The 22,580-nt window shown below is 47.1% G+C and overlaps 1 protein-coding gene and 1 long non-coding RNA gene across 3 annotated transcripts; one reads left to right on the forward strand and one right to left on the reverse strand.

Annotated features, from left to right (window-relative positions):
• The first annotated feature begins 4,441 nt into the window (after positions 1-4,441).
• CLRN3 (clarin 3) lies at positions 4,442-17,724 on the forward strand. The gene is made up of 3 exons (XM_019644067.1): positions 4,442-5,524; positions 12,844-13,023; positions 17,128-17,724. The coding sequence occupies exons 1-3, from the start codon at positions 5,299-5,301 to the stop codon at positions 17,406-17,408; spliced, it is 687 nt and encodes a 228-aa protein (XP_019499612.1). The 5' UTR covers positions 4,442-5,298; the 3' UTR covers positions 17,409-17,724.
• Positions 17,725-19,916: 2,192 nt separating this feature from the next.
• On the reverse strand, positions 19,917-22,122 carry LOC109383545 (uncharacterized). 2 transcript variants are annotated; one of them, XR_002124207.1, is made up of 4 exons: positions 21,845-22,122; positions 21,000-21,591; positions 20,535-20,617; positions 19,917-20,112 (listed from the first exon to the last, which is right to left on the reverse strand). It is a non-coding gene; the product is annotated as an uncharacterized LOC109383545 (long non-coding RNA). The 2 variants fall into 2 exon arrangements; XR_002124206.1 differs by having other exon boundaries at positions 21,000-21,594.
• Between the last annotated feature and the right edge of the window lie 458 nt (positions 22,123-22,580).

The raw sequence follows: 22,580 nt of genomic DNA on the forward strand, positions 1-22,580 counted from the left end.
TGATTTGTTATTCACATAGTTTTTGTCTTGCAAATATTTTTAATTTTCTCTAGGAATTGAGGGAAAAGTTGGTAATGGGTTATAATGCAACACTGAGATACTAAAGAAGCTCTCTTGGTAAATAGGGTATAGGCAGCTATTTCTTATCAGTTATTAAAGCAAAATAAAAATTTAGTTTTTAAATGTTTTAATTTTCTGTAGCATTGCAATGTTAAGAAAGGCTTTTATGGGGGTGGCTGGTTAGCTCAGTTGGTTAGAGCACAGTGCTCCCAACACCAAGGCTGCTGGTTGGATCCCTGCCTGGGCCGCTGAGCTGCACCCTCCACAGCTAGATTGAAACAACTACTCGACTTTGAGTTGATGGGTCCTGGAAAAACACACTGTTCCCCAATAAAAAAAAATTTGAAAAGAAAGAAAAGAAAGGCTTTTATGTATTAAAAAAAGTGCCTCTTTTTAATGGAAAATTATGATCATATTAAGGCAGTCTTTCTATTAAAAAGATCCCAAAGTATATATAAACGATTACATTTTCATTACAAGAGAGTATGTGTACATGAATTAATTAAAAAGAGTAAAATAAACCCTGTTACATAGTCTAGAACTCTATGTGTTATGAGGTGCATATTTGTGGGGTTTTTTAGAGCTGATGTTTAATAACCCTCACAATAAACAGAAGAAATCAGCAGCCACAAATTGTGGTAAAAAAGATAAAAGATAACAGCTTGTTCCAATGCCTTCTGACAATGTAGAGACGTTTTCTCTCTTCATATCAGCTAGACTAGCGTTTTCCAAAGTAAGATTCCATTAGCAGCAATGCATGTGGAGGAGGTCAGAGGAGATTGTAGATAGTAGATAGTACAAGGATGGCCATTTTTTATTTCATATTACAAATTTATTTTCATGCATTATAAAAAATATTATGTACTATACATCATTTCAGATGTTATTACAACTAAGCTAATATAGATAGTGTTATTGTCAATTAGAAAATTAAGGAAATAGAGATGGTAATCACGTATGCCCAAAATGGCGACAATGGAACTGAAATGACTGAACCATGGGAAGTCCTCAGCCAGAGCCACCCCCGCCCCCCCACTGCCGCCGCCACCCCCAGCTGCTGATGTGACCTTCATCCCAGGTATTGGTCTTGCTGTCCCCCATCTGGGAAGGCTTCCTGTTCTAGGCTGTGTTCTATTTGCAGTGGCCTCTTCACTACAGGCTCCGACATCACTTTGCTTTTGTCCTCCACTCCCAGCCTTGGTCTGCCCTAGTCCATGCTCCCTGCAGTCCTTGTTCCTAAAGGGTCCCCAGGCCTCCTTTTACTCCTAATAGAGGGGTGAGATAGTCCCCAATGACATGCTGTGGAATATTCCCAAACCTGGCTGGAAAGGTTCTTGACTTGGAGCAAGATCACAGATTCTGCCTCCCCAAAGTCAAAGTGAATCAGAAACAATTTCAAGAACAAGGAATTCTCCCTCCAACTCTAGGTCTGTGGGTGTGTGACAGCACTCTCTCTCGACAAGGATGAAAGCCCATGAACTCAGGAGCAGAACCACAAGAAACATGACCAGCAGATGGAAAGAGAACAAGAGAAGGTGACCTTGATTGAGGCCATGCACCAGGTTATGCATGGGACTTCCGTTGCCCCAAACTTTTGTAATCTAAGCCAACTTGAGGGAGGTGTTTTGTCAAAACTCCATCCATTCTTCCCTCCTGGATGCATTTAGGGGGAAAAAATGATTAGAACCCATCCAACCAAAGACTGAAGCTTGGAGAAGATAAGGTACAGTAGGCTCAGGCGAGGTAAGAGGCCAGCAGGGTAGTTACTCACCATGGATTGGAGCAGAGCCATGGCTGGACAGAACTGCAAGCTGTAAGCATGGGCAAGGTCAAAAGAAATGCCCAGGTAACGTGTAAATATATAGCAGATGGAAAGGAAGACAGTAAACCCCCTTCAGTCTGGAAAAACATCGAGCCCAGTGATCAGAAGCAGTGTTCCCTACATGTACAATATTATGCTGTAAGTCATATAGTAGAAAGAATTCAATAAAACAAGGCGATAATAAGGAGATACTAAAACAACAGAGATGATACCAGCTTTGGAGTTGGGATACCAAATCCGGAAAGCATAAAGCCTAAGACTGAAATATTTGACTAAATAGACATTTTTAACTTGAGGCAGCAAAATATCTACAAATATGTATGGTAAAAAAAAAAAAGCTTACAAATATAAGTGAAATAGGAACAACAAAATGAATATATGTATATATTCATTGTATATATATATATATATGCATATACATACATATAATTAATAAAGGTTAACATACCTACTGTATAAAAAGAACATTTCTATGTAATAAATGAATCAACACTGAACAGAAAACTTATGAAAATTAAAATACCAATGGATAATAAATATATTAACATGTGTTACCCTAACTGATTCCAAAAAAATAAAAATAAGAAAAGATACCAACAAACTATTTGTTCTCTCTCAGCTTGTGCAAGATTAAAAGTATTGGGCTGGCCAAGTGGTGCGTTGGTTAAGAGTTGGCTTGGGATGCCAGCTCTGAGCAGCAGGGTCCCGGTTCGAATCCCACCTGAGGGCCAGTGATGCTGCACCCTCTACAGCTAAGATGGTGAACAACAGCTCGACCTGGAGCTGGGCTGCCGTGAGTTGCCAGTGACGGCGTAGGCTGCAGTGGGGCTGCAGTGGGCTGCCATAAGCTACCGTGAGTGGCCAGCAGGCAGCGTGAGCAGCTGGCAGCCAGCATGAACTGCCAAGAGCCACCATGAGCAGACGTCCAGAGGCCAGCGACCGATCTGCCTCAGCCTGGAAGAGTGCAATGATAATACCAACATGGGCTAGTGAAGCAACATCCTCCACAACTAGACTGAAGAACAAAAGGACAGCAACTTGTCTGCTCCCCTTCCCCAATTCCCCAATAAAAATCTTAAAAACAAACAAACAAAAAAGTATCAACAGTATTGTGGGGGTGTGGGAAATGAATCTAATACAAAGTGCTGTTGGTCCGTATTTAAATTGGCCCAAACTTTCTGCTGCCATGCACATATTTGTTGACTCAACAATTCTGCCTATAAGAATTTATCCCAAAGAAATTCCTGGAAAAGTTAACATAATTGAACATATAAGGAGCATCATAACATCATGCATACAGCAGTGAAAAGCTGGGAACAACTAAAATATTCACCAAAAAGAATATGTATAAATAAATTATGGTTACTCTGTACAGTGGTAAAACCTTATTTATTTATTAGATTAAATAAATTTTTTAACTTTTATTTACTTATTTATTTTTATTGGAAAACAGTGTGTTTTTCCAGGACCCATCAGCTCCAACTCAAGTAGTTGTCTTCAATCTAGGTGTGGAGGGCGCAGCTCCACGGCCCATGTGGGGACTGAACCAGCAACCTTGGTGCCATGAGCACTGCACTCCACCCAATTGAGCTAACCGGCCGCCCCCAAACCTTATTTATTGATATAAAAAAATTTCAAGACAGATTGTTGAGGTTTTTAATAGAAGATTATAAATTAGAACATGAAGTAGAACTTGATTTTAATATAAATGTATGTATGGACATAAAAATATGGGTATACAAGTCTTTGCCCAAATATAACAGAATTACTTCTTCTATGGTGAATTTTTTATTATATTTGCTTTATTCTTCACTTTTGTTAGTTCTATTTGATATTTATATTTGTAATGAGCATATATAATATTTGTATCATGATACAAAATTATTCTTACACCAGAAAATGGTTTGAAAGGAAATAACCGCTGAAATTCTGTGCCACCCCTTAAAAATGTAGTCAAAATAAATAGTCTTCAATAAAAAATCTATTTTCCCAATAGTGCAGAATGTTGTGAATATACAGTAAAGCGTGCTCACTCACTGTGTTATGGATGGGGGGGCGGGGGCTGCTCGAATTAGTGTCCGTTTTCTAATGAACAACTGAGTGCTGCATAGCAACAGCTTCAGTAAAAGTTCACATGCTTTAAATCACTTCCAGAAATTAAAGCAAGGGAATACTCAGCTACATGGACAAAGGTTTATGTAGAAGGATGTTCATGCATTGTTCTTTTTTACTCATAATTTAAAAATTGAAATAGCATACATGTCTGAAATGGTGGAGTATTTGTGCCTATGTTTCCAATAATTCACTCAACAAGTATTTGCTGACTGTCTGCTCTGTGCCAGGTCCTGTGACAGACCTTAGGATCTAGTGGTGAGCAAAGCAAACCTGTCTGCCTGCTGGAGCCCACAGTCCAGTTACTCTAGTGGGAAAAATAAACAATCAACACATTCCACAAATAAGTTAGGTGCTAGTCAAGAAAAGTACAGGGTGTGGAGATATATCTATATATCTATATATCTATATCTATATATATATATATACACACACGCACATATAATCAAACAAAGAATACAATAAAAACAACAGTGCAAAATATGTGAACATCTATTTTTATCTCAAGAAATGATCTGCTTGCCAAGTGGGGGCATTTCCCTGAGGGCCAGAAGTGATCACCTATAAATAATCAGTCACTCAACAGGCAGAGTGGATAGGATGCATAAAAACCTAATGCAAGAATGTTCAGAACTACTTCCATCAGAGTACTAAGTAAGAAAAATAAAGATAAAACCTCTCAAGTTATAGTTTAATATGCACACGTGGTCTTATTTGAAAGGAACACCTCTTTAATAAGGTCTAAAAAAAGGCCATGTGAACTTTTCTCTTTCTACTCCATGGTAACTTTAGCAAAGGCTTACTCTCCTTAAGGTTTCCTTTTAGGGTCGTCAAGTCATTAACCAGTAAAGCAATTCATGAAGAAGTTGAGATGCTATGTTGTCAGCTGCTGAAATCAGCAACATTTGGGGGATACAGATCCCCTGCTCCCCCCTTATTCAGGAATTCTAGTCCTGTCCTGACCTAGTAGCTGAACTTGCTCCCAGGGCACTAGACAAAGAGTTATAATGAATTGTGTGAGTGAGGAAGCCTTGGGAAGACCATGCCTACCTCTTGTTTCTGCTGGTTGGCTGTAACCATAGCAACCCCTTACTCCAGACCAAAGTTCAGTGACTATAAGTCTTTATGACCATGTTCATAGTCCAGAGCTTGTTAGTATAGCCCTTCCTATGAAGAGCAAGCTTTTATAGTTTAGAACAAATTATTAGACTCCATTTCTAAATTCTGGACTTCAAATGATAAGGTCCAAAAATCTTACAAAAAATATAATTTTTTTACCCTAGGGCCCTTATTTTCCTGAGAAAATGCCTACGACAAAGAAAACATTGATGTTCTTATCAAGCTTTTTCACAAGCTTCGGATCTTTTGCTGTAATTTGCGCTGTTCTTGCGACTCAAGAATGGATCAGCAGTACCATTGACATTACTGACTCCTCTTCCAACGGCAGTGTCGAGATCTCCTACGGACTCTTTCGTGGTGAGAGCACTCGTGAGCTTCATGGACTTGCAGAATCTGGCAAACACTTTGAAGGTAAATGAGAAACTCATGTGAATGGGGATAGTGAGATTGAATGAACCGGGGAACATTTATGTCATCCTATATTTGAGCCAAGTAACCATTCAAATATAATTTCCTTGTGAGCTTTGAATTGGGTTCTAGATATGAACAGGTATTTTCAATTTTGAAAATTCACAGTATCTTCATTTCAGCCTCCTCAGGTCTGGCTGTGTCTATTAGCACAGCCATCGGGTTGTAGCACAGGCTGGGTTTAAGTTAAGTGCTCCTACTGAGGTTATTGGCAAGTAAATAATTAAGAAAAAATATGCAGCAGCAATACAGTACCCAACAGCCAGTGGGGACATAATTTTTAACTGTATAGACCAGCGGTTGGCAAACTTTTGAGATGGAATAGCCAATCCTGTCCCTCACAACAATTTAAAAATTATTCGAGAGCCATAAAACAAATGAAATTACCATTATGTGAATAATATCCTTTAAAGATTTTATAAATGAAACTATGGTAGTTTTATTTTCATTTTCAATTTGACTTCAGAGCCACATGTACATACCCAAAGGGCCGCATGTGGCTCGCGAGCCGCAGTTCACCGACGACTGGTAAAGACTGTGGATTTTTAATTGGAGCAACAGCCTCTGCCCACAGCTGCATTAGTAGTGTCTACGTGAGGAAAAACTAAAGTGGAAAATGTAGTCCATTTCTTATTCCTCTATCTCAAGTTCATTTCTTTAACCAACTTGAGTTTGTGTTTTTACCTCCCCAAATCTCATTGTTGCTGGACATGATATTAAATTTCCATTCATTCTGATCATTATATAGTTCACAGGAACGCCTAAATCCTTTTCTGATTTCTTCTACAATGATGCCCTACTCTCAATTAATGGAAAATAGAAATTCATTGAGAATAAGTTGAATTAGCTACTTCTTTGACTTTTGAAGTTTGACTATATACCATTATGTTTTCTAGATTTAAAAGCAACAGTAAATTATTTAGCACCTGAGATGGATTTTGCTTCACACAGTGTTGCATACAGGGGTTGCGCAGATACCATCAGGTATCATGTAGCCATTACCTCTTGACTCATAATGACGCATCATTCTTTACCTTATTCAAATGCGGGATCTGATCCTTGAACAACGCGTGGCGGTAGGAGCTTGCATCGTAGGCACCCCCTCTAGGGTCTAGCTCTTGTCTGTGACTTTAGTAATGAAATGATTTACTTAAATCCAGAGCAACATGGTTATAGTTCCAAGTTATAAATTTGTCTTTGAGACGTTACCAAAAGCAAGGTCTCCCCCGCAGATTCAGCAGCGTCACACCTCCCCCAGCGCCAGCCTCAGCCTCTCGGGAGAACATGGAATAGTGTCGTGCGGTCCCCGCCCCTATTTCGGCTCTCTAAGGCTAGAAACAAAGACTTTCAAAGATTCAGTCGCATTTTCGGTTATGTGAATAGCATTTTCAAAACCAAGCAGTGTACTAGTTTCCGGCTCTCCAGACACATTCAGAGATTTAAAAATATGTGATAACACCCTGTGAATCTTTTGATTTTCATGCGGTGTCTGTTTGGCACCAGTTGGTTCCAATTTGCAATAAATGACTCCACTGACAGCCCTGCCTACCTAATGCTGGGAAGCTCAGAGGAGGCAAGGGTCGGCCAGAGTGTGGCTCCGCAGCCCTGTGTGTGATGGAACCACAGTGGCGTTGACATAGCAGGACAGCCATGGTCAGGGACAGCCCTGAAAGTGGCAGGGTCGAGCAGGCCCCCACTGCAATGTGCAAGGAGGTGCAACAATTTGCATTGGCTTTGCCTGGCTCTCCTTTTGGTCTTTGTTCCTGGACAGCCACATCCCAACTTCCTGGAGTCGCTGTCAGCCTCCAGGTGCTGGGGGAGATAAGTCAGTGAAGGTGCCACCCAGCTGCTCCGGTTGATATCTGCTCGGGCCCTCAGGGCCTCGGGGTGCTTCATTGCTGATGATTTTAGCAACTGTTGAACTTGGAACACTTATCACCAGTTCTCTGGAAAAGAAGGGGGAAAGTCATGTAACTAGGACGTCTGTCGTGTGTCCAGCTATGGCAGACCCACGCGTGCCCCCTCAGAGAGCAAAGCTGCTGTCGCAGTGAGACATGGCTGTTTCCTGTTGGCTTCTCATGACCACACGGGGCTTATTTCAAGTCAGGAGCCAATCATCGCCAGCACAGTAAAATCTGTGCCAATGCCACGTTCCTGCCCAACAGCGATAGGTTGGCTTTTCCATTTGAGAAGTCAACCGTGTCAGCTTCTCGGCCAGAATGAGGTCACACTGAAAATCTTCAGAGAGTAATGAATATTACAAAGCTCAGTTCTATTTCTGCATAGCGTTTATCACATTGTGCCAATTTGGGCTGTAGATCTTGACACGAACGAGCAGAACGAAGTGACAATGGCTGATTTCAAAGTGCCAAAATAATTCAGCCAACAATAGGTCAATTGTTGGGGAAAATGACCATTTGGACCTGGTAATGAAACTCCGCTGTGTAAGCAGACTGCTTGGGCAGCTCAGGCTGGCCAGAGATCCACAGGTGTCCTCGCTGCCCAGGTCCAGACGACAGGCCCACTGTGTCCATCAGTGAGCATGCTGCCTTGGCTACTTCAGGCTTTCTGGATATTTCATTTCAGTTCAAAAACACGTCCCGAGCAGCTGCTATGTGAGTGAGGGGCTTGGATGCTGAGGAGAATTGCACACAGCTCCTGGCCTTGGTGGACTCACCATTTAGTCTTTCTAAAAAAAAGGCCTCCCATCAGTTAAATCTAGCACCCACCATGCATGAACTTCAGGGCCAAGGTATATGCAGGTGGCCGTGCCAGCACAGGGCAGTTCCACCCTGACCAATCGCCTCCCAATTACCCCCTTTTGTGCACAGGAGCTCAAAACTGTCCTCTTCGCCCAAGCTAAAAATAATTCAGAAAGTAAAGCTGCTGCAAAAGTCAATTAATTGCCAGGAAAACAAATGAGGCTTATTTCTCCAAAATTTACAAAACGCCCCTTCCTTACCACCCTGACCCACCATCCCTTCCCTGTACGTATCGCATACATTTCGGGGGAGGAGTGACCAATTCTTTGCCCCCAGAGACATTACCGCACTGGGAGGTGGAGCTTATGGGGGGCAGAAGAGGTGTCTCTCCACTCTTCTCCCCAAGAGAACCCTGGTAAATTTCCAAGAGGTTGGGGACACCAGCTGGGACTGCCCACACTCTGGGGTCTGTGGGCTTAATGAGCTCCTGCAGAGACACACTGATTGAGGACCCCGCCAGGTCAGGCTCCCTGGTGACCAGGTGCTAGAGGAGGGTAGAGAGGCAGTTCCCACCCACCCACAAAGCCACCAGCTCGCCCTCGATTTCCGAGGACTTACAGAAAAACAGAGCTGGAAGTGCCAGATGGCGAGTGGGTCCTGAAGGGTTACAGCCCCACGCACAGGGCGCCTGGAGGACCCTGTCTGCACACTGCCCATCCACCCAGCTACGGGCGTCACGGCCTCTCGTGAGGCTGCCAGGACCCGGGCAATTAGTTCCACTTGTGAGGTGCTTTTCCCGATTCCAAAGCTTGGCCCCTGAAAGGAAGAAAAAAAGAACTGGATGTATGTTTGCTAATTTTGTAGGCAGAGAGCAGCTGTCAGATGCTCTGGGGGCTGGTTGTTCTCTCATTCTCACTAACTTTCACCGAATTTCCAGCTTCCATTGTCTGAGTTCTGAGCCGGGGTGGGGAGCGGAGATACGGCTGTCATACCTGTGTGGCAGGGAACTCAGAGTGCTGAAATATAATTTTTAAAATGCGGCAGTTAAAATTAAGATGAATTGTCACATTAATACACAGAAAAGTATGAGTCAGCGGGCTCCACATTGACCCCCTTTTGAAAACCCATGTCTCTCAGATCTTACCAAGTCAAACAACAAAGCTAAACCTAATTGTCACTTTCTAATTTACTCTGAAAAAGTGAATAAACATCCACTTACAGCTTTTAGTAAGTGTATAAAGCAGAACAGTTCTCCAGAGCACCACAGGTGCCTGGGACAAATGACATTTTCCCACCCTGAAATTTCTAGGCTAAGTACCCGAAGTGTTTCTTATTGGCTAAGGCGGGGTTCATATCTATCTCCCAGCATGCTTCTGGTTAGATCCGAGTCTCCCGCTTCTGCCCAAGGAGGAGCTGGGTGTGTGTGGAACGGGAAGCAATTCTTCCTCTGGTGACTAAGTTTCAAAACATCTGCAGCATCGATGCTGCACCTCTGACCAGGTGTGTCCGGCTTCTCCCAGCGTCCCTCTCTTCCTCTGGTGTCACCTGCCACTAGTTTCAAAACCAGTGTGCGCTAAATTCTAGCAATACAAACCCCCCATGGTGAGACAGACAAGCAAGAGCCTGCGGTCAGGGCCATCGGGACAGTCCCAGCCAGGTGGCCACCCCTCAGAGCCCACCCACCCCCACCTGGGTAACAGGTGGTGACAGGCAGGACTACGTTTTTAGTTTAACCGATGCCCTGCTAGGGTTTCTTACCTGTGATGCATACCAAGGAGTGCGATGCTGAGAATTTCAGCATGTCTGTTGGTCATTAACAGAAATTGTGCAATAGTCCAGGCATCATTTGTTTATGAGTAGGTTGAACATGTGTGAGTTGAGCTTTGCTCCCAGGCCCAGGTCACTGAGAGAAGCAAAATGTTCTCTGGCCTGGGGTGATGGAGTCATCATCTTCACGGCGCTGAGCTGATAATTCCCCCTCTCTGTCCTCTCGGCTCTCCCATGGATGGGTCTCCAAGGGACGTGCGGCTGGGCGTCGTGAGGCAGTAGCCACGCTCCCTTTCTCCCGTCCTTTTTCTTGATTACCCCTTTCTTGTCTGCACACTCTCACTGTCACAAGCTCCTCTCCTCCTGTCAGGCCCAGGACCCTGGCATTGCTCCCCTCACCTCCTGGGGCTGTTCCCGGGGCCTCTCCCCACACTCCCTGCTCTGTCTAGGGACACTTCTAACTCATGACCATCAGGATGACGTTTCTGTCTGCATAAGGGTCCTTGCCGTAAGCTCCCGATATCTAGGTATGTCTGATGGCAGACATGTTGGCCAGATCGATTTCATGCCCACTGTTTGTTCAGTGACAGGACATTTGTCTCCCTCTGCTGAATTAAAAAAAGAACCTGAACTCATAGAATTTAGAGGTTCAAAAATGGAGAGAGTATAGACCCATGCACAGGTCAGAGCTGACTCTGTCGGGAGCACTGTTCTGGCAGTAGCTTTGGAAGGACGTTGGCAGACGTGGGTTTATGTCCTTTTTCAAATATGTGGAAAGGCTGCCAGGCAGGAGGGGAGCCAGTATAGTTTGTGTTGCTCCTAAGGGGACATTAGGACCCTGGACAGAAGTCATAGAGATGCATGTTTGGGCACAACACAAAGAACTTTTAAATGATTGAGGCCACACAGGGACAGAAAGGGCCTCCTTGCAAAGAGAGGGCTCCTCGCTGCCAGGGCACGTTTCACAAGGAGGCTTGGCAGCTCCTCCTAGGGCACGCACAGCACCCTTGGGTCTCCCCCGGGTCCCGGGGGCCCCTGTTTTCTGAAAGACTGTGGTCCACGAGGGAAAGCAGAAGGAACACCGCACCCCCCTCTCCCCCTGCATCTTCCAGGGCCATTCTGGTTTGTTCTTTAAAGCTGCTCTGTCGTGAGGATGTGAGAGGCTACCTGCTGTCTCCCTGGGGCCTGACCAACAGGATGTGAGGGCGAAAGAGGCTTTTACTGTTTCTTACTCACCCCCCTGCCCCCGTGGTTCTCATACCTGTCAGTGCCCGGAGATTTTGTGGGTATATTGTGATGGACTCTGAAATCTTGTTCCTTATGTCATTGTGACTTTCACAGAATGTCTTATAAACACTTTATGTAATGTGGTGGCACTGTCCTAAGGACCTAAAGCATACTGGCAGTCCTTGGAGGGGTTTTATGAACGCACGGCTAGGGTCTCAGGTAAGTGTGGCGATGGCTCGCCTCTGCTGCTGCTCATTTTGTATTGTAGACAAAGGAGCCCAGCGTGGGAAATGGGCCCAGGGAGGGAGATGTGCTGGTCAGAAACAGGAGGACGGCCTGTCTTTCAAAAGCCATATCTGGGGCCGGCCGAGTGGCGCGTTGGTTAAGAGCTGGCTTGGGACGCCAGAGGCCCCGGTTCGGATCCCACATATGAGGGCCAGTGACACTGCCCTCCACAGCTAAGATGCTGAACAACAGCTCAACCTGGAGCTGGGCTGCTGTGAGTCGCCGGCAATGGTGTAGGCTGCAGTCCCTGTGGCAGTGGGTTGCCACGGGCTACTGTGTGTAGCCAGCAGCCAGCGTGTGTAGCCAGCAGCCAGCGTGAGCGGCCGTCCAGAAGCCGGCGACTGATCTGCCTCGCCCGGGAAGAGCGCAATGATGGCGGCAACTTGGGCCAGTGAAGCAACGTCCTCCACAACTAGACTGAAGAACAAAAGGACAGCAACTTCTCTGTTCCCCATCCCCCAATTCCCTAATAAAAATGTTAAAAAAAGAAAGCCATATCCGGAGCTGCCTCACGCCTAAGAAATAGGCAAATGTTATACAACTTCGTTAGAATGAAGAGGAATTTAGTTTGGAAAGAAATCGGATGGTTCACCAAGGGCCACCTTCCTCATTTGAGCCACGTGGGCCTTGCTTGGGTCTCCTCTGGCTCCTGGGAAGTCAGGTCTGGAAGCCGGGCCTACACCCTGATTTGCAGACATGGAGGTCATTTCCCTGTCACCGGGCCAGCCTCAGGCTCCCACGTCCCTGGTCACCTCCATTAGCCCCGCCCCTCCTGGCCTTCTCTGCAACGGCCACCACGAGTTATCTGGTCCTCAGTGGCACAGGTTTTCGGGGTAGCCTGCCCTGTAAGCATCTCCAAGTGGACGCAGGGTTAGTGCTCAGAGCAAGGGGGACGCAGCCTACAGTGAATCTGTGGTAACCCAGACTGGTAAGTGTCTGCGGCCAGTTCTGAGGGAAGGTTGTCCAGCCCTGCAGCAGCTTATTAAGAAGGACACTTGCTTTTCTAGGGGACTCTAGAATGGGGATAGATCCTGTTATCTGAAGCATTGCAGTGACATTCTCAAGCTGAGGTTGAAGGACAGGCCTAGAGAGGGGAGTGTGTGGGGATCCCGAGGTCCCACCCCTTCCTGTCCTGACCCCCGAGAGATGCCGACCAATCATTTCTAACCCAAGTGCCTGCGTGGGTAGAACGCGGAGGTTGCTGGGCGTGTGTGAAGACCTTCCGGTCCACAGCTGGTATGTTTGCATTTTGCACTATGGACTTACCAAACTTTGTTTTAGTTTTAGGGACATTGAGCAATTCTTCCCCTAAAACTCTGCATTCAGTGGTTATCCTGTTCCTGGTCCTCAGCTTGTCGACTTCGCTGCTGAGCTCTGGGTTCTCCTTCTACAACAGCGTCAGCAACCCCTATCAGACGTTCCTGGGGCCCATTGGGGTCTACACCTGGAGTGGGCTCAGCGGTGAGTATCACCCGGGAGTCCCGGCCCTCAGCTCGGAAAATGCCCTCTTCACCTGTCTTTCTGCTTCACTCTCACACACATGAACGTACACGGTCAGGCAAGCCGTGGAAATTAGAAGGACCTGCTCTGTGCCGAGTTGCGGGCTGGGGGCTGGGGTTTATTTTTCTAAATCTATAGCATTTATCAAGAATCTCTGGAAATAAGATTCTGTTTGAAATGCGTTGGTGAGGGGCAAGGAGTGGGGTGAGGAGCGGGTGGTAGGTGTTAAAATCTATGACATACAACAGTCTTAGCTTTGAAGTGTCTAATGTAAGGGGTTAATTAAAACACACACAAATCAATAAACCATTCACTGGCCTCCTGCTATGTGCTCAAGTCCAAATTAGGCTCTGTGTGATGCATAGAAGTCCACACACACGCACACACACAGTTATTTACTATCTTTGCCTCCATATAACAGTCATCTTGGGCTGAAAATTATGACACGTCTGCATGACTGTGCCACAAAAAAACCACAAAGAATGTCACTTAGGAGAAGCGGGGGCCAACGCCCTCTCTGTGGGTGACCTGTGAGCCCAGGGTGTTGCTAGGTTGTTTTTATTTGTTTGTTGGGAAACGCAGGGGCTGGAGCCCAGAATGGGAAGTGGATCCCTGCTTGAGTCACAGCAGGTTTGACTCGCACTCGGGGTTTCACAGGGCATGTGACCACCCCATCTGCCCAAAGGCAGGGTCAAGTGGGTGCCTCCTCGCCGCTGGCAGACAGCCAACTTTCTCCTGCTCTCTCCCTCTCTCCACCATGAAGTGTGGTCTTGAAAATCTGAAGAAGCCCATCCTGCCCATGTGTAAATTCCAGCTGGTGTGTTGTAACACAGGCCAGAAGCTTTCGAGCAGAGGCAGGGTACTCTGGATAGTAAGGCGTCAGGGAGCCGTGAGGAGAGACACAGGGCAGCTTTCTCCTGTCCTTCCTGGGAGGCCACCCTTACACAGCCTGGTGCAGGTGGCTGGCAGGGGCCCCGGTGTTTCTGTGCCACGGTTGTGAGCAGTGGTGTGCCGGCCAACGTGAACGACGGCTCTTGGCGGAGGGGCTCTGAGTGTAGCACTGGCTGACTCGAGTCATGTAAATACGTTCACTGTGGCCTTTTTCAAGCTAATAGTTGAGGAGATGGGCGAGCAGATCCCAGCACAGCATGGATATGAGAGATCCATGCAACTCACTGATCAAACAGGGACTTTTTAAAAGACCAATCATAATCATTAAGCCAGGACCATAGGTGGAACCTTGGCAAGCCTGCATGCATGGCCACATTGATACTCCACTCAGCATTTGGGGTCGGGCTGGTTTGGCCACATTCACACATGCCCAGCCCTTCCCTTTCTTTCTGTGCTTTTATTGCCTGGTGGTAAAAACAAACAACTCCCCAAATGTAGGAGGCATCCACTGGGGCCAGGCACAGTGGCCCTGTAGAATGAGTATCCCTGCGTCCTGTCTCACAGGGCAGCTGTGTCAGGGGCTAAGGGACTTGGTCACCAGCTCAGACATCCTCCCCCAAATGCCAGGGTTCCTTTCTCAAGCAATTTCTATGATTATCCTTGACCTCGGTCAACCAAACCGAAGGCCAGCAAGACTCACTGGCACTCATTGCCAGGGTAAAAAAGTAGATTATTTTAATTTTTGCTCATGTAATTAAGAAGTCAAGGGAATCGGGGTTCAGGTACAACTGGATTCAGGGTGTCAGCGCCCACCACCAGGACTCTGTTTCCCTCCAGTGCACCGTTTCTTGACGTCCCCACTGTCCTCTCTGTCACTAAGCAGCCAGGCTGGTGCTCTTACAGGTGACATGGCTGCCAGCCATCCTTGGCTAACTGACCTCAGCAACCCCAGAGACAGAGCTCTTCTGTCCTCAAATCACTCCCTCTGCGATCGCCCTGTCCCCGTCCCTCGGTCCATCTCCGTGGCCTGCAGGATTGAATTCAATGACTGACCCACCGGAACTGGCCGAGGACACCTGTTTACCTGGGAGCTGGGGCCGGGGGTGGGTTCCGAGAAGAAAATCAGGCACTCGCATCAGAGAGGAGACCAGGTGTGGGGCCCACGCTGCTAGATCTACAGCCTTCGGGTTCAAAGCCCAGCTCTTCCTCTTGGCCAGAAGGAACCCCCTTTTCCCTAAGGCTGCCTTTTGCCCTCCCCCCACCCCCACCCCAGCTGAGTATAAGCTGACTTTGCACGTGGCACAGGCCTGATGCCTGTTTGTGGAGAAAAACATGAAAAAGGGGGCTGCAGATTTTCCCTCACCCTCCGCCTACTTCTCACAACAAAGGATTGTTTGAAGGAAGGAGAATTCCTGCCACATTCCTTCCCCAGTTTTGGGCAAGTCCTGACTCCCAGAGAGCGGCTGTAGGGTGGGCGGAAAAGCCATGTTGGTGTGTATGGAGGAGGTTTGCATTCCCACCGGGGCCTGAGGTACAGGAAGATCCCAGGCTTTGCAGCTGGCCCCCCTCGGAACCTCCTCGCAGTCCTGTGACCCCAAGCTCCTAAGCCAGGCTTTCATCTGAGTTTGCCTGGGGGGACTCCATATTTTCTTCTCTCGGGCTTCCAGGGCTGGAGAACTTAGTGAAGCCTCTTAGTCTGCAGGAGGGTTTATGCACAAAGCTGCCTGGGGTGGCTGTGGCCTGAGGGCAGGGGTCAGGCTGGCTGTAGGGAACCAGAGGGACGTGCAGCAAACCCTTATGGGGCCGGGTTTGGAAAAACTCTCCTCGGCTGAGGAAAGAAAAGGAAGTGGGTTTCCTGGCTTGTTTCTAAAGGAAGACAAGTGGCTTCTGCTCCCAGGAGCAGCCCAGCAGCACTGCCTCCTGGGCTCCTGTGTCCTCTGACCTCAGCCTGCCCTCTGGCCGCCCCGGCCTGCCATGGCCTGACCCTGACCGCAGGGGTATGATGGGAGACTGAGACGATGTTGGAGCTGGAGGGAACTTGGCAGACCGTCTGCTCCCACACTCATCTTCCTCAGTCGAGGACCCCAGAGAGCACGGAGGGATGTGGCAGGTCACAGAGCCCGATGGGGACAGGCCAGGCGGGGAAGCCAGTGTCCTGAGCGTTCGAGAACGCGGTCCTCCAGCCTCTTCGGTCCCAGAAAGGCAGCCAGCCAGAGGCATCTCCTCCCTCAGGGGCTCAGGTCAGCATTCCCGTCTGTGTGCAGACCGCTCCCGATGCAAATAAAGCCATGTGCAGCCGCTTTAGAGAGAAGTTATTTAACCCTGTCTTCAGGCTGCCTGTCTGTGACTAAGCTTTTATAAGAAACTTCACAAGGGCATAATGAAGGGAAATTGAGGGGTGTGAGACGCATAGGGCATCAGAGGTTGGGGCTTTTGTATGTAAAGATGGTGAAGAAGTGAAACCATCCCCCTGAGGGGGGAGCCTGTCATCAAGGACAGTGGCAGCTTCTCCTCACACGAAGGCCTGTAATTAGGGCTTTCTGGGGGGCTGCTGGGAAAGCTTCCTGGGTGTGGGTTACGGCCAGGACACGCCTGATGACAAAAGGCCCGTCTAGTTCTGGGTCAATGTCAGCAGAGGCAGAGTTACACGGCCCGTGTCCCTCAGGACTCCCGGTGGCCACATGGCTTGGTCAAACCCCAACTTCGATAGATGGGGACACCTGAGTCCTGGTGCCCGTCCCCCACCTTCTTGAACAGCTCGGTGGCGATATGATCCCCATTAGGCGCGATTCACCCACGGAAAGTGCACAGTCCGTGGCTCTTCGTGTGCCCACAGGGACGTGCTCCAGCCCCACAGTCAAGCTTGGGGCACTCCGTCACCTCAGGAAGAAGCCCCCTGGCCTTTAGCTGTCACCCCGTCCGGGCTCGCTGCCCATCCCCAGCCCTAAGCAACCACGGGTCTACCTTTGTTTCTAGCTTATTCCTCTTGGAGGGTGAGGCGCGCGTGTCAGAGGAGCTTGTGTCTTCTATTTCTTGTACATTTCCTTAATGCCTAAAAGAGTGGAAAGCCCTGTGTAGACATTTGGGGAACGCCCACAGAATCCACGTTCCATAAAGAAAAAAGTGACGTTAAAAAATGTCTCACCGTATCCTCTGTGACACTTGCTCTTTCAGCATCCTTCGCTCTCCTGGCCATGGTGCTGTTTGTGGGGAACATCCAATCCAATCACCTCTCGGAAGAGCTGACCCAGATGCTTTACCCACGCTATCCATCAGCCACTCACAGAGGAGCGACCCACAGATATGGGCGCTCATTTTGGCTCGTGCTGCTCAACATCCTTCTAGATATTGTCACCGTGGTCATCATCTTTTTCTACCAGAAGGCCAGATACCAGCAGAAGCAGGAGCAGAGAAAGCCAATGGAATATGCTCCAAGGGATGGAATTTTATTCTGAATTCTGGTTTATGTCATGTTGTCATCCAGTCTGTCAGACCTCAGCTCCCTGAGCAATAACTGGTTAGCTGGTCTGGACTAGCAGCATGGTTACGTGCAGCCCTGGTTGCCTGCCATTTTTAATAGTTTTTGTATCTCATGACACTATGTTCATCATAAATGATGTCCTTTTGAAAGGGGTCCTTCCCACAACGGCGGGGAATCGGAAAGGAGAGCTCCCCACCCATGTATCGTGCAAAGTGGTCCAATCACTATGAGCCTGGGGACCCTTCCGACCCGGTCTCACCACCTGAAATAATAAAGCTCTGTGTCACACACCTTTCCTCTCAGTAGTTCAAAGCATGTCAGCACCTATGATGTTCTCCCCAGGAGAGACCAAGTGTTCCTTTATTTCACTTTATGAATGAAGACTTCCGAGTACAGAGGGATTCCGAACTCATCTTCCCAGGGCCAGGTACTGGAGGCGAGACTTTGAGGTGAATGACCTGGCCCTCTGGACCCTCGGTCACTGACACAGCAAACCCAATGGAAGTGCTGATACCTGTTTTTGAGGTTCCAAGGTGGGGAAGAGATTAAAACTGAAAAGATAGAGGAGAGATAAAAATTATAATCCTACAGCCTATATGATAAGGAGGCTAAATATGTTTCAGTTTAAAAGGATTGTAGTAAAGTCAGTCAAAATAGAAATATAACATTACAATAGGTTCTAGCAACCATCCCTCCAAACAACCCTCTGCTTGCTGCTGTGGTGCTGACAAGGATGCCACTGGTGAGAGGGGAGAGCCTCACCCCTCCGCAGGGCTGAGGAGTGGGGTTAGGACACCGCGGCTGCAGGCTTTCCCTGAGTCAGGGCCAGGGCGGCAGCAGAGCACAGGCCTGGGTGCCCTCTCCACACAGGTGGGTGAAACTGGATCACGGTCTCATTTTTTCAGGAAAACTTAAGGAGGCCCCAGAACGGTTTCGACCTACTTTACTAGTAGTAAGTTCTTCCAGAAAATCACTTTGAGGAGCTTTGGGGCGTGAATATCCCATAAGCCAGTCAGGCTGCACATGGACAGGGTTCTGAAATATCAGCTTCCCTGTCTTGACGGAAGCAGAGCCAAGCGGAGCGGAATTCCCTCGTGGGATTTACACAGCAGCAGCCGTTGGGGCAGGAAGAGGCGGCCTTCACGGGGCATCGGGAATGACTGACCTTCTGACCTGCTTCTGTTTTTTAACAACCTGTCTTATGAAGAATGTTTTTTCTCTTGAGAAACATGTATTAAATACCTATGATGTGATTAGCCTGTGTCAACCTGGGCACCTGCCCCCATGATGCTTACTGTTGAGTAGTCCAGACAGACATTCAAAAAGCAGTTACTAGATTCCATGTGAAACAGGTGCTTACTCACAACATTGTGCTTCTTCTGGGAAGAACTTGTTCTCTAACTTCTCACCCCAAAGTCCTGCTAAGTCAATGTTACTTTAATAAATTAACTTATTGTGAAACTTTGAACGCATTAAACTATGATTATCAACAGAAAAAATTTTCTAAATTCTTTGAAGCTAAAAACATTTATGTCCTTTGAATTTTATATCAGGTTTTGATAATGTGGACAAGTCATTAAAAGGAAACAGATATGGGTAACACAGCCACGCAGATGATTGCTGAATAAATAGGCAACACTCACATTACGTGTCAATGCAAAGAATACGACAGGACGTAAAGACCGTGTGTATTCATCAGTGTTTGAGCAGAGTTTGGCTTCTCTGGGGGACAAACGGTCTTAATCCTTACATCACGGTTGGTTTTGAAGAAACCATTTAGAACATAGGAATCAGGTAAATGAAACTACATGTCACAATTTGGGAGATGAAGAGAATGGCTCCCTTGTTGTGTCTGAAGGTAGAAGGTAAGGAGACCACGTGTGTGAAGAATCCAGTAGAGATTTTGTTTGGGAAAATCAAAACATACAGACCATCCTCACAGCACAGGCAGTGCGGAGGGTCTCTTGGGTCTCGTGGCCCCAGCTTACACGATGGGTCTTTCAGGGAGAGTCCCTGGTACAATTAGGGCTACTGACTTTTTTTCAAGGAAAAAAAGTCCATTAAATAGTAATTTGCTGTACTAAACTACTTAATAAATGTGCAGTATATTTTTTGTAATAGAACCACCTAAAGCAGTATTTTGAAGGTCTGCACTATTCTGTGGAATTAGAATATTTCAAGGATCAGGCTATGACCCCTACTTAACCCATGAGGTCCTATTATGTTGAACTGGGTGACAAAGTCCATCTGTATTTACAAAATAAATGAATCCTATAAAATATTGTGCTCTTCAATTTTACAAGAACATAGGATCTACGATGATAACTTTAGGGAAATGAATACTTTTCACTAATGCCGAAGTGTTTGGGCTCCCCCAGTGGCTGGATGTTTGCAAAGACAGTGGAAGATGGGGTTAAGTGCCAAGTAAGCTCTGCTATCATCATTAAGATGCTATTTGATCATCTCAACAAACCTTGTGGATTAGGCAGGGCAGGGAGAGTTATCTCCTTGGGTATGACACTTCTCAGGGTGTAAATACTGATCCTGCAGCCGGCCCCACATAGCCATACAGTATTGGTACCTCTGTATGTGACAAGTGGCTGCACAGGTAGACACGTCAGCATCCTCCCGCCTCAGAGGCTGTTCAGCCTCTTGGAAGCCCGGGGAACCTGCAGATTCTGCAAAGGACAGGCAGGTGTCACACAGAGTTCCAGAGCTGGCTCTCCCTCCACCTGCCCAGTGCCCGCCCAGTACCATCTTTCTCTTCTGCTGAAACCAGCCATTGAGTGATCACCACAATAAGACCAGTAACCAGACTTGAAGCCAGGTTCTTAGTCGCCTAACCTGACATCTTTCTATAACATGGACAAGGATGCAAGCATGGCATGTGTGGGTCAGGAGGGCTCAGAGTCAGGAGTTTAATTCTGAACTTCTAATGTTGTGAGAAGCCAGGGCTCTTTGGGTGCTGAGGCCCTGTGGGCTCTCCTGACCCTAGCACCCAGAATCCCCCGGGTCCTCAGGCTGATAAATCCTTCATCCAGAGATCTATTCTCTAGTCCTTGTTCCCTGTTCTCACCCCCCAAACTCACGCCACCAGGACCTGGGGACACAGTTGTCAGCCGCTGTGGCATCTCATAGCCACAAAGTCACTTGAGATCCTCAAAGTCACTTGAGCTTTCATGCCTACAAAGTAAAGAATAGAAAGGACCATCAGTATAGGATTAAGCAGAAACATTCTGGAGTCAAGCTGCCTGGGGTGAAGTTAATTTTAATCTCAATAAGCCTCACTCTATCCTCTGTGAAATGGGTTAATAATAGCAGGTTTGCCCTCAGGGTTGCGAGGAGGAGCTGTGATCAGGTGTGTCAGGGACTCCCCTCCCTCACAGAGCTGTGAGGGTAAAGGTGAGAGGGTGGCCCCATCCTTAGCTACTGCAGGCTCATCGATTCTTTTGCTTTGTAAATGAGCAAGCAACAAACTATGTAAACCCAGGGAGGTTAGTGAATTTGCCCAACACCCAAAGCTGGCAAGTGGCAAAGCAGGTCTCCGGCCCGAGTTCCTTTTTACCTGCATTTGACTCAGTTCCAAAAAAGGCTGATGGTGAAGGCTGGGCTAGAACACAGGGTCCAAAGGACGGAAGATCCCTGCTCCGCGTGCTCTGTCCCAGACAGGAAGTGTGGTGTCTCTGGCGTGTCCTCAGTGCTCAGGGCCTCAGTTCTTGCATCTGTGGGTCTCACAGTGGATCTCATTCACTCAGAACAAGAGGAGCTGCTTGCTTAGGTAAAGGTACCCCGTTTGTTTCAAAGAGAGCCTTGGCCAGGCTTGGGTGCTGACCCGAGCTGGGGAGGGTGGGGACTCCCCATGTGACTTTCCCACACACACCCAGAGGAGGCAGCAGATCCTGTGACCAAGGGACCGTGGGCTCTTTAAAGCATAAGGCAAGGCCAGAGTGACCAGGTCACTGGCTTACTAAAGCTGTGCTCAAGAAGGAACTGAGATATGTGGGAACTTTGTGAAACATTACGTGCCCTGAGCAGGACTTCTTTGAAGGATGACAGGTCCCGTCCGTGTTCCTCACGCTCTTCCTGCTGTGTGTTCTCAAGCTGCCCAAAGACTCAGAAAAATTACCGTAGCGTCAGTTAGAATTTCAGAAAATGTCCTGCTTAAAAAAGAAAAACAAAAAAATGTGTATGTGAGGCTGGCTTCATTCAGATCGTGGAAGTTTCATTTTCAACAAGCTTAAATGTTTAGTAAACAAGAACAATTTAGATAGAAGTCTACCGTGTTTTAAGACTATTCATTTTAAACAAGCTATTATATAAATGTTTTAATTAATTTATTTTTAATTATAGTTGACATACAATATTATATTAGTTTCAGGTGTACGACATAGTGATTTAATATTTATATACCTTGTAATGTGATCACCACAATAAGTCTAGTAACCGCCTGTCACCTTGCATAGTTATTACCATATTATTGACTCTATTTCCATCTTGTATGTTACATCCCCGTGACGTATTTCATAACTGGAAGTTTGTACTTCTTAATCCTCTTCCTCCTTGTCGGGAGATTCCTCTACTGGTCTCCCCCGGGGCAAGCATCAGTTTGTTCTCTGTGTCTATGAGTTTGTTTCTCTTTAGTTTTAAGCAAACTACTTTAAAAACAAAGATTCCTTTTGCCTCCTACCTCCCAGTCCTCGCCAAAAGAGGAAGCCTTTAATTTCTAACCTTGCCCCTCTGTGGAATGCTCTGCCCGTCTGGTTATCTTGAAGCACGCCACTTCAAAAAAATGTTCAACCTGTAAGTCCCTCATCTGGAGGGGCAGTTTCTGCTTTTCTCACTCAGCACACAGCTATGGTGGAGGGCTTGCAGGGTCTTCCAGAGGGGCGTGTGGGTGGGCCGTGGTTCCCTGGCTTTGTTAGCAGCAGCGACCACCACAAACGTTACTGTCTCTCAGCGTGTGTACCCCTAAATGCTCCACAGGCGAGATGTCATTGAATCCTCACGGCAAAAGCATGTATTGGTTTATAACTAACTCCATTTTATAGATGAGTGACTGAGGCTTAGCTTGGGTAAGTGGTGTGTCCACTGTCCTACAGCAAAGGAGAGGCTGAGCTGAGATTTCAACTCAGATTTTCTGTCCGTG

The sequence above is a fragment of the Hipposideros armiger genome, unplaced genomic scaffold (assembly GCF_001890085.2).
Source record: "Hipposideros armiger isolate ML-2016 unplaced genomic scaffold, ASM189008v1 scaffold_85, whole genome shotgun sequence".
NCBI lineage: Eukaryota > Metazoa > Chordata > Mammalia > Chiroptera > Hipposideridae > Hipposideros > Hipposideros armiger.